A 16057-nucleotide genomic window follows, 5' to 3' on the forward strand; every position below is an offset into this window, starting at 1 on the left:
GAAAACTGAGCCATGAGGTCAAGAGAATTGTCCATAGACCTGCAAAACAAGGTTGTATGAAGACACATATCTGGGGAAGGGTACAAGAAAATTTCTTTACGATTCTCTGTTTTCTGTAGGCAGCCCAGGCTATGAAAACTAGAAACAAAGTGGGGGCAGCCTGTCCCCCAAACAAAAACGAAACCCTTTGTGGAATATCTCTGAGAATACTGAAGGTAGGGATGAGCTACCTCTCTGGTGTGCCTGACTGCACCTTTGTGTATTATGACAAAGCAATTATGTTTGAAGCAGTTATATTAAGGAAATGTATGAACTCAAAGAACTGATTTCTAAAAGTTTTTTTTTTATTATTAATTAACTACAGAAGGACAGAAAAAACACTGAAATGGACAGACAAAAGTGGAAAATACAGTAAAATTAGTTTTTCTGAACATTTACAATCAGCTCATCACAAAGCTTGGTCAACTCCTCAGTCTCTTTGACCTATGGGGAGGAAACACAAACACACACATTAGAGAAATCCAAGAAGAATTATTTTATCTACAAAATATACATATATTAACACCTTCAAATATCTACTTTATATATGACAGTTGCATTATGTGTGTTATAAAATACCTTCTGGTCCAGAGTCTTCTCCAGCGAATGCACTTTGAGCTGCTCTCTCTTCAGCTGGGCCTGCAAGGCTGAAACCTCTGACCTGTGCTTGCCCCTCACCTCCGCTATTTCACCATTAGCCCTGTAGAACCACAGACGCAAATATACACATGAATAAATAATTTTCAGACCATTAGGTTATTCATATTTTTGGTATGGTATATGCATCCTTAGCATTCACCAACTTAACAATCTTCAGGATAACTTTGCTTCATAATATATGCACATAGTATACAGCAAGTCAACTGCCTTTGAAAAGTGAGGTAGAAGTAAAGTGGACTTGAAAAGTGAAGGTAGAGGATCATCATTCAGTCCAACGCAAGAGATGGTTAATGACATTGCAAGCAAAGGAAAGATCCTAGATGTTCTTACAGGGAGATCTTTTCTTCAGCATGGGCCTTGAGCGACTTGTAACGTTGCTCTTCCTTCTTGATCCGGGCCATGTAATCCTGAGCACACATCTTCAGAGTTTCCTCATTCTGGAAGAAGGGAAAAAATGACACCGAATTACAAATCTGCTACTTTGCAGGCACCACAACAAAACAACTTTGTAATACTTCAACAAGTCTATATACACGAGCGAACAGCAAAGATGTTACCTAAATCCCATAAAATCTTGAACAATCCCACGTCAAGAGCATTACACAGACTACAAGTGAAAACCAAAGGAATGCTGCCTACCTTCTTGTAACCCTCAATGACCTCTTTATGCTTCTCCAGGCGCTTGAAGAGGTCCGAGAAAGATCTCTCCATGGAATTGAGGTCCACGAGGGCCTGCTCCTTCTCCTGCAGGACTTTCTTCAGTTGCTCCTGGGCAGACTGTTTTTCCTTCTCCCTCTCATCTAGAGGTTTCAGAGTTATCAGAAAAAGGGAATGTACAGGAAATTGAGTGACACATTTTATTTAATAAAATTAAATAATATTTTCAACAACTAAAGAGTGTTAAAAAAATGGCTGCTTCAGGAGACATTTGTAGCTGTTTAGACAAGATATACAGTATGTGTAGTACACGCTAACATAGTTACGTACCAATGATTTGTGCATACGTGTTGTCAAAATCCGCAAGGACAACCCTGGGAAACAAAACAAAGGTCAAAACAAAAGGTCAAACAAACATGTTAACCTAGAAAGGTCCTAAAGTGTTAACATTATCAATATGTTATGAGAAATAGTGAACTCACCCCAGCTGCTGTTTCTCCTGGACTAGTGCATCACATTTTGCTTTCCATTCATTTACTCGCTCCTCAGCCTTTGGAATTTAGAAAATGCATTATTGGCCTACACTGCAATTTTTTTTCAAATTATACTAGACTTAAACTTAGCCACATGCTGCATGTAAATCGTGCACTATACTTGATGAAAAGAAATGTTGTCTCACCTCCTCTTGTGCTTTAGCCAAGGCAGCGTCCATGTCTTTCTGGCTGTACTTTAGGACCTCAATGATGGCATCTTCATTCTTCACAGGCTGCTTGAATGTAGGAACCAACAGGTCCAACACAGCAGGGTCTTGGGTCAGGGGACTCACACTCTGAACAGACTTCATGAGAATACAGGACAAAACATGTCAGAGAAAATGGCATTTCTGTAGGCCTGCCTACCATTGTTGACTAGGCCTGAAGTAAAAGTTGTGTTCTGAAGAGGTCGCTAGGCCTCTCGATTAGTTACAGTACTGCAGTTCAGTACACTGCAGGTACTCACTGGGGCTGGAAAGTCAAGAAGCTTCATCGAGTCCGCCGGTACACTTTGTGTATGTTTCTTCTCATCAGGCTTCTGGGCATCCATTCTGAGACAATACAATCATTTGTTATTGCTTCATTGAGTTACACTTCAGAAAAGAAAGGTCTAAGAACTTGCTGACCACATTTAACAAAGAATTTGGTTTATGCTGTGTTCCATTTATCCTCGAAAGTCGTTTTCCCACTAATTTTTCCCAGTTACAAACAGGATGTTGCACATGAAATGCCTTCTGGCCTGGCCCACAAGTACCCAGAGTTTGAATGTCCAAGACGGCTGCGCCCAGTATCAATAAATGAGAGCCTTTAATGCCACTGTTTACTCACAGTTCTGCCCTATTTATGTCTCATCATTAAATTATTTGTTTATGTAAAATACTGTGTAATGCATCATAAAGAATTAGTATTGCCACATCTGGCAGCAATCGCTAATAAGAGACAATTGCTAACAAATGATAGCATCCTCTTATGACTTGTTACAAGTGGAAAGCACCCAACTCCGTTTTACTCGGATGTGACACAATTCTCAGTAACCAGTTACCACTGAGACCTACAAGTAGTATTAACACATCTATCTACAAATGGAAAGCCTGGTTTTGAATCACACGTCAGACTTTCCTAATCCCACCCAATAAATACATATCTTAATAAAGGCAAAAAGTCCATTCCCCCCAGACATATTTTAAAAATTATTATTAATAATAATATATTGATAATATAAATATAAAGTCTTGCGACAGACCTTGTAGCAAGGGAGGGACGAGACAGACTGACACCCACACTGTTGCCAGCTGTACCCTTCTTGGGACTCTCTCTCAGGAGGGGGTCAAACTTAAGGTACAGTGACTGTTTTCGGAGGGCAGACTCCTGAAACTGGAAATAGAAAAGAACAAATGGAGAGGCTTACCTTACACATTATCAATTCAGACGACCAAAACTTTTACACAGGCTGTACAATGCAACAGACACGTTTAGCGGTAAAAGTGATATACTCACAGTGCTAGAACCAAACTGCTCCAGATAATCAAACTGTCCATCAAAATCACCAGCCATGACTGAATCAAGACATCAAAGAGAGAAGGAAACAAAAGAAAAAACGGTTAAGTATTGTCATCAGTCTTTCCCATGTCTATGTACATTTACCATATGCCATCTCTGCTTACATGTGGTTCCTGGAACAAACTCCTCGTCCTGTCCGATAGTGGTCAAGTTGGGATTCTGATGTTGCTGGACCAGCTCTGTGGGCTCTGGGAGCATGATTGTCGTCTTATCGTGTTTTGGGGAATTGCTTGCGGCACAGGTCGCCGGTGCAGGAGGCTGAATAACCTCAGGTTTTGGAGAAGCCACCATTTCAAAAATCTGCATTAATATTTTAAAAACGAATCAATAGTTTGACCACGAAATGTGCATTTAGGCACCATTAGTGTAACAGTTAGTCTTTCAGACAACCAGTGTTTCCCATACATTGACTTATTTGTGGCGGCCCATCACAATATCAACATTGACCACCACACAATGATTTTCCAGGTTGTACTAAATTGTGCTTAAATCTAGTTAGCATCATAACCACTCTGTGCTAATTTGCTAAAAACTGTTGCATTCAAGTTAATTCTGCAAACCTACCACCAATTAAATTCTGTGGGAAACACTGGACAACCGAACAATGATTTTAATTAAAACGCCCATCAACATATTGGTTAGCTGAGAAACCTTAAAACGGCTTCTCAGTAAAGTTTTTTGGGGGGCATGACAACTAATACTTCAGAGTTATGATCCATTACAAAACTTCTAAACCTTACCTGCTCAACAATAACAGTCTCATTTGCCTCCCCCATTTTTGAGACGGCAGTGTCAGTGCTAAAAATTATGAAATGAATAATGTCAGTGTTAACAGCATGATTCACTTACAGCCAAACTATAGGTCTACAAGACAAACAATGTTATACACATGAGTCAACAATACCTTGGCTGTTTCTCTGTATAATTTTGGAGAGGGTGGATCTTTGCCACAGGTGCAGCACAGAGCACCTGAACGGGAGCCTCAGCCTTTTTCTGCTTCTGCTCTGGGACAGGCTTCTGTCGCCCAGCAACAGAGCCGCCCACCTTGGCATTTGTTCCAAACGGGTTGAAATTGGGATCATCCAACTTGTCAAAGTCTAGTGAGTAAGAGCCTTTAGGAAGTGGGGTTTCAGTTGGTACACCATCCTGTGGGTCCTCCTTGGGTGCGGGTGCATCTGTAGGTTTGGACTCCACATCTGGGGGCACAGGTTTCTTTTCAACTGGTGCAGGCTTCTTTTCAGCTCCTCCTCTGGCAACTGGTGGTTTCTTGCCCAGCTTTTTGAAAGGTGGCTTGCGTTTCACTTCAGTGCCATCGTCAAAGTTAAACTCCAGCAATTTCACTTGAGTCTCGGCAGCAGGGGTGGGCTGAGAAACCGATGTCTCCATGGAAGTGCTAGTTTCCTCGACAACAGGTTTGACTTCCGTCAGCACAGGTGCCTCTGTGACGACGGACTCCGCAACCACTGGAATGCTTTCCACACTCTTCTGCTCCTGGGCTTCTTGTTTAGGTGGTGAGGACTTCACAGGCTCCACATTCCTTTCCAGAGCAGGAGAGTTGGGAATTTTAGAGCCACCAATTTGGAAGGGATTTACTGCGTCTAGGTTGTCAAAATCAAAAGAGTAAGTGCCCCTGGCTGGTAGTGGGGTTTCCTCCACAGACTCGCTGACAGGGAGAGGGGCAGGCTTGGCCTCTGGTTCTGGAATCGCTGGGGAAAGTGCTTTGGGAAGATCCTCTGTGTCATCTAGGCTCTGGTCTGCCTGAGTCGTCAGAAGCTTTTTCGGGTCGATAATCACAGGGCTATCTGTGGAGCATACATTTGTAGATGTGTCTGCAACAGAATTCTCAAGTGAAGCAGAGAAAGGGATCGTTTCGTCCAGGGCTGAGTCCGTTTTGACAACTTCTTCCTCAACTGGCACTGATTCCAGGGTAGAGACAGGGGCGGTAGAGACAGGGGCGTTTTCCACAACTTCAGGCTCACTCTTTACTGGGGATCTGGCAACAGTAGCTCCCACACATGGCCGAGCAGGAGAAAAGGCCATCGTACTTGAGCCTTGAAAAGGATTGATGGTATCCAGGTTTTCAAAGTCCAGCTGATAGCCTCCTTTGCTCTTAATAGGCATGTCATCATCTGGATAGCCTCCAGTATCTGTGTAACATCATTTTGAATTATGTTACTGATTTCTTAGCATTAGAACTGACATTGACATTAGATCACAGCTCAGAATATGGTAAGGACATACAAATAAAAGTCTGGTATGATAAAGCATAATAAAGCTCTTTGACAGATAGCAATAAGTACAACATGAGGAATCCAAAAGGAGCACATAAAACACACAAAATGTAAGGGTAGTACCTGAACTTGACACAACCAATTCATTTTCAATGTTCTCCTGAGACATGGACCTGTGAAGTGCAGCAGAGGGAGGCATTACTTTGATTGGCCAGGTACACTAGTTTTGCATATTTCTTTTTTACAAGCAAGCGAGGCGGCTGCACGATTTGGGGGAAATATCTTACAGACAGATATTGCAATATGATTTGTGATGTCAATGAACTGATTCAGTTCAATATTGTCTCAATGTCTCTCTGATTGGTGAGCATGCCTAGTGCATGAGAAGCACAGCCCTCCTGATTGACTGTGAAGCTCACCAATCAGAAGTGCTGTGCTTCTCACGCACTAGGCATGCTCACCAATGAGAAGTGGCACAGTCAAGGAGGATGACATGAATATAAAAATCATAAATGTGACAAGATTAACTGCATGATTATTTGTAGCTTCTGCAATTAGATAATTGCAGTGGTTTATATGGCGATAATTGTACAGCCCTACAAGCAAAGTGTTCAGCTCATTATTTACAATCCTCTACTGCAGTCTGCCATATAACAGCACCAAAACTTACTCATCAGATGTCAGCTTTAGAGACTCCAGGGTACTTATACAATCATCCAAGCCGGTCATCTTCACATTCTTAGAGGGCGATACAATTCTCTTGGTGACGGGATCTCTCCTTGGTGTTTGAAAACAAACCTGTGCCAACACAAAGGAGAAGTTGAGTCACCAAAAAACTATGCGGTCATCTGTCCAAATTAAGTTCACCTCATCAGTAAACGGCGCAATACCTTTATTCCTTTGGGGACAGTCTTGTTGGTGAGGTTCTCAAATTGAGACTGACGGAGAATGGAAGGCCTGCCAGTTGGCTGCTCTAGAGCAAAGATGTCACAAGTATCCTCAGAGTCGCTATGCTTTCCTGCAGGGTGGACCCCGAGGTTCTCGTCGTTCTCATGCACAGAACTCATACTAAATGGCAAGAGAGAGTGTTCATCAGCAAAATGACGTCATCATAAAAACGCAAACACACCACACCCATGAGATTTGTGACTGCTTGGGTACAGATAAGAAACACACGTGCTCCTTATACCCCTGCTAGTTTAAAGCCCACTTCACCCATTTGGCACAGCATCGAGTAAGCACTTTTAACCATCAAAAAAGCAACCCTTGGTATACAGGGCATGTAATGTAACTGGTGTAGAACCAAGACCTGCATATGTGAGATGTGCAACCTTAGACCTAAAATATATTTGGACTAAATTGATGGAAGGACTGTCCACAGATGAGTGCTTTTATGTTTGCATGCCTTCAACAGAAATGGTTGTGATGGAAATGCCATCTTGTTATTAATGCATCCAGTTTCTATAGGTAAAATATGTTGCTTATTTTAGCACACCAGATCTATGCGGTAGCCTATTTTTTGTCTAATGTTGTCTGGTGAAGGCATGACATAAAAACACAATGAAAAGTGATTTCAAAACATAAAAGACTGAACTCTTCACGGAGCTTTACCAACTATGCTCACTTCCCAGCTAGGCGTGCCAGGTTTTCAGCCTTGGCTTTCCTGACAACTTCAACAGAGGAGGAATAAAGGATTTTAAAAAAAAGTTTTCTATGCATGCAAGGTAAAAGTGGGGCAAATTAACAGAGTCTAGGAACGTCACAGAATAGCCATTTACGCTGCAAGACCGAGGTAACGATAACCCGTGGTAATCATGAGCATTCATTCAGTCTTGCCGTTGTAGCTGCTACGTTAGCATGGCCAGCAGTCAACGTTGACTGGCAAACGTTAGTTCATTTCTGTTAACGTTACTTCTAGCAAACCACAGTTTGTGTTAACCTTGATTGTTCAATGCCCTCGTTTTCCAGCCAGAAAACTAACATTAATTGGCTAACGGAAACTGTTCATGTTTATGTTAACGGAACTGCCCTGGAATTACAAGTGCTGTCCAGTGTCTACATGACCAATGTTAACTTAGCCAGTAAAATGAAACCTTAACCAGAGCCCGTCTCCCGTCCCTTATTAGACCTTTTCTGCCTTAACTATTACGTTAGTTCAAAGGTTCACAAGAGGTAGCTCTAACGTTTAATGGTAACAAAATAACGTCAAACAGTGGATATAGGCCACAAGCATTACCTGTCAAATTGATTTTAAAATACGCAATACATAATAATAAGAATAACGTTAATGTTGAGGTTTTCAGGTAAAACGTCAGACCTGACTCATTTATAGTCAACGTTAACTTAGACGATAAAGCTAACGTTAGCATAAATGATTAGCCAGCTAGCAGCAATGGCTGCCAAAGTTATCGATACCTTGCACATAACCTACCATAGTGACGTTAGATGTCATGACTGAAAAACAGAAAATTCATTATGTTGCGAAAAATGTGCAAAATTGACGTGATCTCAAAGTAATGTTAGCAGCTAGACGTTAGCTAACAGTCCTCTCAGCCCAATTCCGTTTAACGTTAGCTCAAACGTCACCCTTTTCTGATATTAGTTTGTCTAAAGTTAACAAACTCCCCATCATTAAATTATATTCAATCAATGATAGCTACGGTGATGCAAACATCAGCTTAAATTACATCAAGACATAAACAGAGCATATGACGCCTTGTTTGCAAGACAACGGAGTTGCGATAATTCTGTTAAGCTAATGTCAGTTAAGTTCGCTAACGCTAACATTCTAATGTTACTTCATGCAGTATCACAATTTACAACGCAAATTCAACCCTACCTGACTTCTGGTTAACGTTGAATGAATTCTGTAAAGAACCAGATTTAATGCGGCGACTTCTCCCAGCATGTGAAATGAACTCGTCCCTCACCAGTGTCCAGTAGATTTCAAATTTAAACGCCCTTACCAGCAACCAATCACTGAAACAGCGTGGCAGATCTAAGGCGGGATGTAATATGAACCTACCAATAGACTTAAAGAAAAGGAGCTCTTTGAACCAATGAACGATAACTTGATTGAAAAACAGCTCCCATGACTGAAATGACTGGAGGGTGAATTGTCAGATCCTGTTCACTCCTCCTTCAGCATGGTTATTTATTTTTAAACCCATCCATTGTTTGTTGTTTATTTTGTTTTACTACCTTTGTGTTTTAGTGAGATTAGATATGCTTACTACTGTATCTGCTAGACTGCTACAGTAGGCCCTAGCCACTGAAGTGTTCAACATGTGCTTACACTAATTTACTCTAAGAAGAATGTGTGTGTGTGTGTGTGTGTGTGTGTTTCACATTGCATTCATTTCTTTCGAATTTGGTTTTAGTTTTTTACTATTTTTAATATGGTCATAAGCTCAGGCACATTTTTATTCTATTGAGGTGAGCCACGTTAGAATTTGTGTGTGTGTGTGTTTCACATTGCATTCATTTCTTTCGAATTTGGTTTTAGTTTTTCACTATTTTAAATATGGTCATAAGCTCAGGCACATTTTTATTCTATTGAGGTGAGACATGTTAGAATTTAGGCCTAGGCCTACACACAACCATCCACCCCTCTCCCTAAGTGTGTGTGTGTGCTGGCTGCATGTGTGTGTATTATGACCTTCTCGTGGCTAGCGTAATCCTTGCTAATCCAAGCAGTCCCAATGTGATTCCATGGCACAGTGTGTTTGGGAATGTTGCTCTGTCGCTGTTCTACACCCACAGCCACAGCTGACAGGGACATGGCCCTCATAAATTCACATCTCTTTTTTCTCCTCATCGGGTTGTGGTCAACCCGGCTGCTTTGTTCGGCATGCCCCTCGCTGTGCTCATGTATGTATCAAGGTGGCAGTAACGACACCAGACTCAGGTAGGCTACATGCTGTGTTTCTGCTGTGCATGTGTGTGAGTGTGGGTGTGTTTTTATGTGTAGGTGTATGAATGTGTCTCTGATTTTGTAGTCTAACAGTTACATGTGTGTGGTGTGTTGAATTGACTGAGTTAAATAGGGCTAATCAAACCTTTGCATTATATGTGGTTTAGGAATAAAAACACATTCCAAGTCTTTTTACAGCCAAAAATAAACTATTAAACAAACATATCTCATGTCTCAATGAGATGTTTATTTTCTTTAATTTATTTTGAGTAATACACTCCTCAGGGTTACTAAAAGCTGGCAACCTCCACTAACCTGGATTGCTGAGCCTATTTTCATTACTAGTGTTTACAGTTGGCATGCTTTGCTGCAGACAGGCATGCAATCATTACTGATTAAGATCTGGAAAATAGAGGAGAGGATTCTCAATCCAATTAATTAGCCAGTCATTCCACTGTAAGCAGGGGAACAATTCAATAGACAGAAAGTGTGCGGAGTGTTATTGTTGAGGGCTATTGTGTCAAGATGTCTAATGCCATTTCGATCAAGTTAACTATGTTGTCTACTTACCTTGTGTAACAAAAGGTTTGGAAGCTAGCAATTACTGTTGTACTTTGGCTAAAGCTAGAAGACACAACTTTTGGCCTCCTTGCCAGCTTGCTCATAACCCAATGCTACAAGTAACTGTACAACTCAGGGCAAGTTATATTAGTGTTGTGACCTGGATTAGGATTGAGGTTTAGAAGGTGAGAGTAAAGGAGGGCAATGGGTTAGAAAGCGCTGTAGTGTAAACCTCACTTCTCATGGTCTTAAAGAGAAATGCTAGCTATCAATCATGGCTTTTAACTTTGCAACAATACCCGCCTGACATGGCCCACTCCAGTCAAACAGTTTAATTGAATTATCTTACCTAAAACACAATGCTGTTGAAAATCTGAATTTGGAGGACATTCCACCTTGTTTAGAAATGTACAATGTACAAGTTAGCTGGTAAGTAACTTCAGTGACAGGAAAATTACAGAGCAATGAGTTGATAGTTTAGTGCAGAACACAGACTTCACTTCTAAATGAAATTAGCTGCTAGTGAAGTCAGATAGCCTGGCTCTTAGCCTGGCGAGCCAGACCCACATTAAAATGTAGGGTCTGGGCACTCACCGTTCGCAGTGCTCAGTCCGAGGGGCGGGATAATCAGTTGTTTTTCAAATTTCCTCTGCACGCAATAGGATGCAATAGGATATTTGTTTTCAAGTAGCAGGGAATTCAAACCAAACCGTTGCAACTCTTACATCAATCATTATGTTAAGCCCACCAAACGACTCTATACACGATTTCAATGCCCTGATTAAGTTTCGACTTCTGGAGCTCACAAGCCAACGGACATTTGCTGCCGCTAGGGGCGCGTCTAGATTTCTAGGCTACCTGGCTCTACCACCTGTATTTCAGTTAATTCTTTGATTGAGATATTACAAAGTGAATAGGTTTGGTGAAAAAAAGGCTAGAGGTCTGCAACTTAATATGTGATTAATATCACTTTGTGGGATCTTTAATTATTTCTCATGACATTTTAGAGTTGTTGCTCTTAGCTATTCCTGTGGTTGGCTTACTGACGTACTTAAAGCTCTATAAATAGGGCCACTGAAATAAATGCTGAGCAGTAGAATGTTTAATGAATCACATTTTCCATCAGATTTGTGGAATGTAGGGATCCAGCCATCGTTATGGTCCCAGCAGACCTACCACCAGACACCTTCAAACTGAGGTTGCAGAAGACATCAGTAGTTCGTGTGCCAAAGGCTTCATTTTCATCACTCGCGCAACTTCGGTACCTATGGCTCACCTACAACTCCATCACAACCCTTCACCCACGCAGTTTCGCCAATCTCTCCGCCCTCCATGAGCTGCGATTGGATGGGAACCTCCTGTCAGTCTTCCCCTGGGATGCACTCAAAGACATGCCCCGTCTACGCACACTGGGGCTTCACAACAATCGTTTGACAAGGATCCCTGTCCATGCAGCACGTTTCCTTGGTAACATCACCTATTTGGATCTGTCGAGTAATAGACTGACCACCTTGGCCAATGAAGTGATTGCTGCCCTGCCTTTCTATCCACCCTTCAACCCAGCTCAACCCCAAAGCCGAGTGGTGCTGGGTAAGTTATGTCATGATGAGGGAGGGGGTATTCAAGACAAACGTCACATGATTTATGCTCGTTCGTCTATGTATTGAATCAAGGTCTGAAAGAATATAATAGAATATAAATGTTTTTTGGACCATGGAAAATGACTAGCTCATATATTTCTCTCACAAATGTGCCTGTTTGCAGATTCTCTTTATAAAGTACAGCTATGAGCTTTAATAATAATTAAATAATAAAGTGTCTAGACAAGTGGGCTTTAAACTGTTTTTTGTTATATTTGCTAGAACAAAGAATATCTCTTGCATAACTTGGGCAGATTATGTGTGTAGTAGGACTGGATTTGTGTAATATAAGGAACAGCCACAGGTGAATGGGCTGGCTGAGTGTCCTTTACCGGTCAGTGCATACACAGTCCCAGTGAAAGCCAGGCTCGGACATTATCTCTGCTCAGACCTCTGATGGATAGATTAGCTTGGCAGAGGGCCCTGCTGCCGCCTGCCCACTACAACCTGCTAGTTGCCAGTTCATGATGGCTACACCTCCTCAGGCGCGGCAATTAATCTGGTCTAATCTAGTGGTCTGATTGAGGCAGCGCAGATGTCTCCTTGCAGATGAGTGTTGCCTGGGCCACCTCTGACACTCACAAAGTACTCACTCAGTAACAAAGACACTCACAAAGACACTCACAGAGTAATGATTTCAAGGATCACTTGTGAAGAAAGTGTTGCTATATCCTGCTCAGGAAGGACCATAACTGTTGAAATATGTTGGAATCTGAATGGAACAGTTCCACTTGAAAAGTGAACAGCCCCCATTCATCCATCCAGCCTTTCACTCAATCTCTACATATCTCTCCCCCTCCCCCTCTGTCTCTCTATCTACTCATTAGGTCTGCAGGACAACCTGTGGGTGTGTGACTGTCGTCTTGCTCTACTTTTGGAGCTCAGTAAAGCAACAGAATCATATCTGGTTCTGCTCGACCGATACCTGATGTGTAGTGGTCCAAAGGAGTTTTCTGGTGTTCCCTTCCAGAGTGTGGAACTGCCTCGCTGCCTCAAACCCTCTGTTCTGACCTCCACCACCAAGATCATAACTCCATTAGGAGGTAACGTGATGGTGCGGTGTGAAGCAACAGGCTTTCCCACACCGGTTCTCATCTGGATCAAAGCAGCAGGCTCCAACATCAGCAACACAGGTGCCCACATTTCAGTGACTTGATAACTTTCTTTTTGGATATAGCATAGATGTTGAATGCATTCACTACATTCCCAGCAATTTATGTAAACCAGCAGAAAACAGGATGTTGTACTCTTTCATGTTTTTAGCCTGTCAGCCATGAGATATTACCAACAGAGGGCACTGTTGGCATTGAAAATGACAAATATTACAAACCTACAGCTTTTACATACTCCTGTTTTTTTTGTGTGTGTGTGTGTGTGTGTGTGTGTGTGTGTGTGTGTGTGTGTGTGTGTATACACATGTTAACCCTCTATGAATGCGTACGCATTATGATCTGAATGGGGGGGGGGGGGATTTACTGTTTTTCCTGCTTAGGAATGTGTCACTTAACAAAAACAACATATAACACCCAAAGAACATAAGATGGTGCATTGTACTTAAGACCACCTCACACAAACTCACAGACTACACAATGGACGTCATATTCAGAGTAGATATTGAACTTGATTGTATGCAGAATGTGTATCTTAGCGCTGTATGTTTGTTTGATGCATGTATAGTTACTGAATATACCATGTGCATGTATATTTCAGCGTGCTGTAGCGATATAAACACAACTGCAATGAGAGAAAAATTGCCAAGGCGATTGCCCAGCTGTAAGTACCCCAACAAACAGTTTTGAATTATAGTTTTGAATCTCATTTTGTTAAACATCTTGACATCATTCTTAAAAGGTTTCATACATTGTCCAACAAATACATGTAATATGTGTCTTTATATATAGCTATGGATATGTACATGTTTTTACACATGACATGTGTTTGTAAATTATGTTTAACCACTGTTTTATAGTAATATTTCATAATATACCATGCACAGCATATTTAGTTATTCAATGCATAACAACAGTGTGTACATTCACATAGTGTAATAACAATATGTGCTAACATGTTTTTGGGTAATTCATGCTAAATAATACATGTTGTAGAAGTATTAAGAAGTAAATGGACGATGTTGTACCCCAGTCCTTTATAGCTAAAGAATTGTGTGACTTGAGTATATCTTCCACCCCCTCAGTTTTCCAGAACTCCCCACAGGTGGGGATCCGGTGGTCTGTGATAAGCCTGAGTGGGATCTCGTACAGGGATGCCGGTGAATACCGTTGCCGGGCACACAACATGGCCGGCTCATCAGAGGCATCCATCAGCCTGGATGTGGTCGGAGTCATTACCAAAACATCAGCTCTCAGGATGCCTGCCCAGAAACTCAGCAATGAATCTCCCCCTACCCTACAAAGAGGCCCCTCAGCTTTGGACTCTGTGTCCAGGCGGTACATGAACTCCCCCAAAACCAGCCGGAATACAATGAAAAGGGATCAAATGAAAAGGAATAAGATGAAAAGGGACAAGATGAGTGCCCGGCTAATCAAGTGACCTCTCTCCATTTAGTACCAGTCTGACGGTATTCAAGTTCCATCTTGTATATTGTAGACATCCTAGAAGAGGATAATGTTCAACAACATTTGGAAGTGTACCAGAAAAACAATAATTACCACAACATTTATCAGCACCTCCTACAGTTTCCTATTTATTTCCTTCTTCTCCCAAAGACCCCTTCCCGGGTATTTGGATGTTGTGAGTAAACCCATATTTGTTCCATTTGCCTCATCCTAAAAACAGTATTCCTTATTCCCATCATCACCCAGTAAGATGTCTCGCAGTTAGATCAGAATTTCACTGGGCATGATGAGTTGTCTTTTCCACTCTTGCCAAACCAGTTCTTAACCTGTGCCTTACAGTAAATTGCCTCTCTACAGACCCCTGTAATCCAGTCCTGCTGAGACTCTGACCTATATGCCACTGGATCTGCTCACTGACTATACTGTAAAAAATACAATGGGTCATGGATTCCTTTCATGATCTAGCATGTTCATGCGTGGACACATTCATCCTGTATCATCTACAGTTCTGTATATTTAGTAATATATTACCATGTGCTATTGTTATGCAAAATGTTTCACACGTCTTTACTGAATGTCATAACCAGACCAACCCCCTCACATCAGAGCAGTCTCAAAACCACCAGGTGCTGGAAATGGTATCAAGGGTGAAAGAGAAGCACTGAAATTGTGAGTATGTGATACTGTGATTTATACTGTGTTAATGCTTTATGAAGAGAGGACGATTCAGTACAAAAATGCAACTTTGAATTTGTTTGTCATAGTGTTTGTTATTGTGTCTTTAGATGGAGAAGTGTTGCTGTCCTTCAGTTTGTGTCAAAACTTTGACCAAATGCAGCACTGTATTTCAGAAAGAAGGAAAACAAACTTTCAAATAATAAAATAAAAACTAATTTGAGGCTCTGTGTAATTCAGTTCTGAGGTAAACGGAGTCTTTGGAATGTAACCGCAATGGCTGGATATTTTTTTTTCCAATGGTGCATAGCTTCTGACTTCTGTTCTGAGCATAATATAAACACAATATAATGATTAAAAAACGGATTTAATCAGATAACATATGATATGGTATATTTTATCTTATCTCATATGATACTAACGAGATAAGATGAAATATACCAAGATAGTTGTCGTCTTTGTTGCATTGGCCCAATGCATGAATAATAATGAATACCGTATATGTTGAATGAATTTAGCGTTTCAAAAGTGTTTGCCAAGATTCCAATACAAAGAGCAGAACTATTCTTCATCAGTAAAAAAAGCTACTTCTTTAGTGCCCTGAGAGTTACCATTCTGCCAAGTTTCCAAGGTATGTTGATATCTCAGTTCCCTACCATGCCTCACTGCAGGCCACTGACATATTCATAATTCACCTCAATTAAGTAAAATCAGTCATCACCTCAAATGAAAGATAGACTTATAAAAATAGAAGTTTCATTATGCTTTTCTAAGCTGGTTCTGTAGTGTGAAGAAGAATAACTGTCCACATCAAATGCCTCAAGTGCTGAGGTCTCCCTGTTTTTGGCTCTGAAAGCAGTGTCCCAAATGCTTATCCAACTTTAAAAAACAATGCTTTGTTATGTAGATCAATGGTATAACAATGGTATAATCATTAGTACAGCCATTCTCTCTCTCTCTCTCTCTCTTTCTCTCATGTACACACACAAACACACACATGCACATACATACA

General features: G+C 41.2%; 2 protein-coding genes across 2 annotated transcripts; one reads left to right on the plus strand and one right to left on the minus strand.

Moving 5' to 3' along the window:
- Positions 1-331: 331 nt before the first annotated feature.
- On the minus strand, positions 332-8607 carry tacc3 (transforming, acidic coiled-coil containing protein 3). Its single transcript, XM_076300739.1, has 17 exons — positions 8520-8607; positions 6571-6748; positions 6351-6478; positions 5804-5853; positions 4354-5596; positions 4190-4247; positions 3554-3749; positions 3387-3445; positions 3133-3263; positions 2356-2440; positions 2036-2194; positions 1839-1906; positions 1687-1730; positions 1339-1499; positions 1030-1136; positions 619-739; positions 332-483 (listed from the first exon to the last, which is right to left on the minus strand). The coding sequence occupies exons 2-17, from the start codon at positions 6745-6747 to the stop codon at positions 418-420; spliced, it is 2853 nt and encodes a 950-aa protein (XP_076156854.1). The 5' UTR covers position 6748; positions 8520-8607; the 3' UTR covers positions 332-417.
- On the plus strand, positions 8168-14344 carry lrit3b (leucine-rich repeat, immunoglobulin-like and transmembrane domains 3b). The gene is made up of 6 exons (XM_076300136.1): positions 8168-8193; positions 8958-9028; positions 9527-9587; positions 11281-11744; positions 12622-12927; positions 13989-14344. The coding sequence occupies exons 1-6, from the start codon at positions 8168-8170 to the stop codon at positions 14342-14344; spliced, it is 1284 nt and encodes a 427-aa protein (XP_076156251.1).
- The last annotated feature ends 1713 nt before the right edge of the window (positions 14345-16057 follow it).

The sequence above is a fragment of the Alosa pseudoharengus genome, unplaced genomic scaffold (genome assembly GCF_046254945.1).
Source record: "Alosa pseudoharengus isolate Yale_2024_CS ecotype anadromous, Long Island Sound unplaced genomic scaffold, YU_APseudo_1.1 YU_APseudo_1.1_scf_22, whole genome shotgun sequence".
NCBI lineage: Eukaryota > Metazoa > Chordata > Actinopteri > Clupeiformes > Clupeidae > Alosa > Alosa pseudoharengus.

What these genes read in the sequence shown, in the direction of transcription:
- tacc3 (XM_076300739.1), bottom strand. Translation starts at nt 6,747, where the DNA reads ATGAGTTCTGTGCATGAGAACGACGAGAACCTCGGGGTCCACCCTGCA. An exon ending in ATTGGTTGTGTCAAGTTCAG is followed by an intron (nt 5,597 to 5,803) that starts GTACTACCCTTA and finishes GATGTTACACAG; the next exon opens with ATACTGGAGGCTATCCAGAT. An exon ending in AGAAGACTCTGGACCAGAAG is followed by an intron (nt 484 to 618) that starts GTATTTTATAAC and finishes TCCTCCCCATAG; the next exon opens with GTCAAAGAGACTGAGGAGTT.
- lrit3b (XM_076300136.1), top strand. Translation starts at nt 8,168, where the DNA reads ATGTGCAAAATTGACGTGATCTCAAA. An exon ending in AAAATTGACGTGATCTCAAA is followed by an intron (nt 8,194 to 8,957) that starts GTAATGTTAGCA and finishes TAGCCACTGAAG; the next exon opens with TGTTCAACATGTGCTTACAC. An exon ending in CCAAAGCCGAGTGGTGCTGG is followed by an intron (nt 11,745 to 12,621) that starts GTAAGTTATGTC and finishes TCTACTCATTAG; the next exon opens with GTCTGCAGGACAACCTGTGG.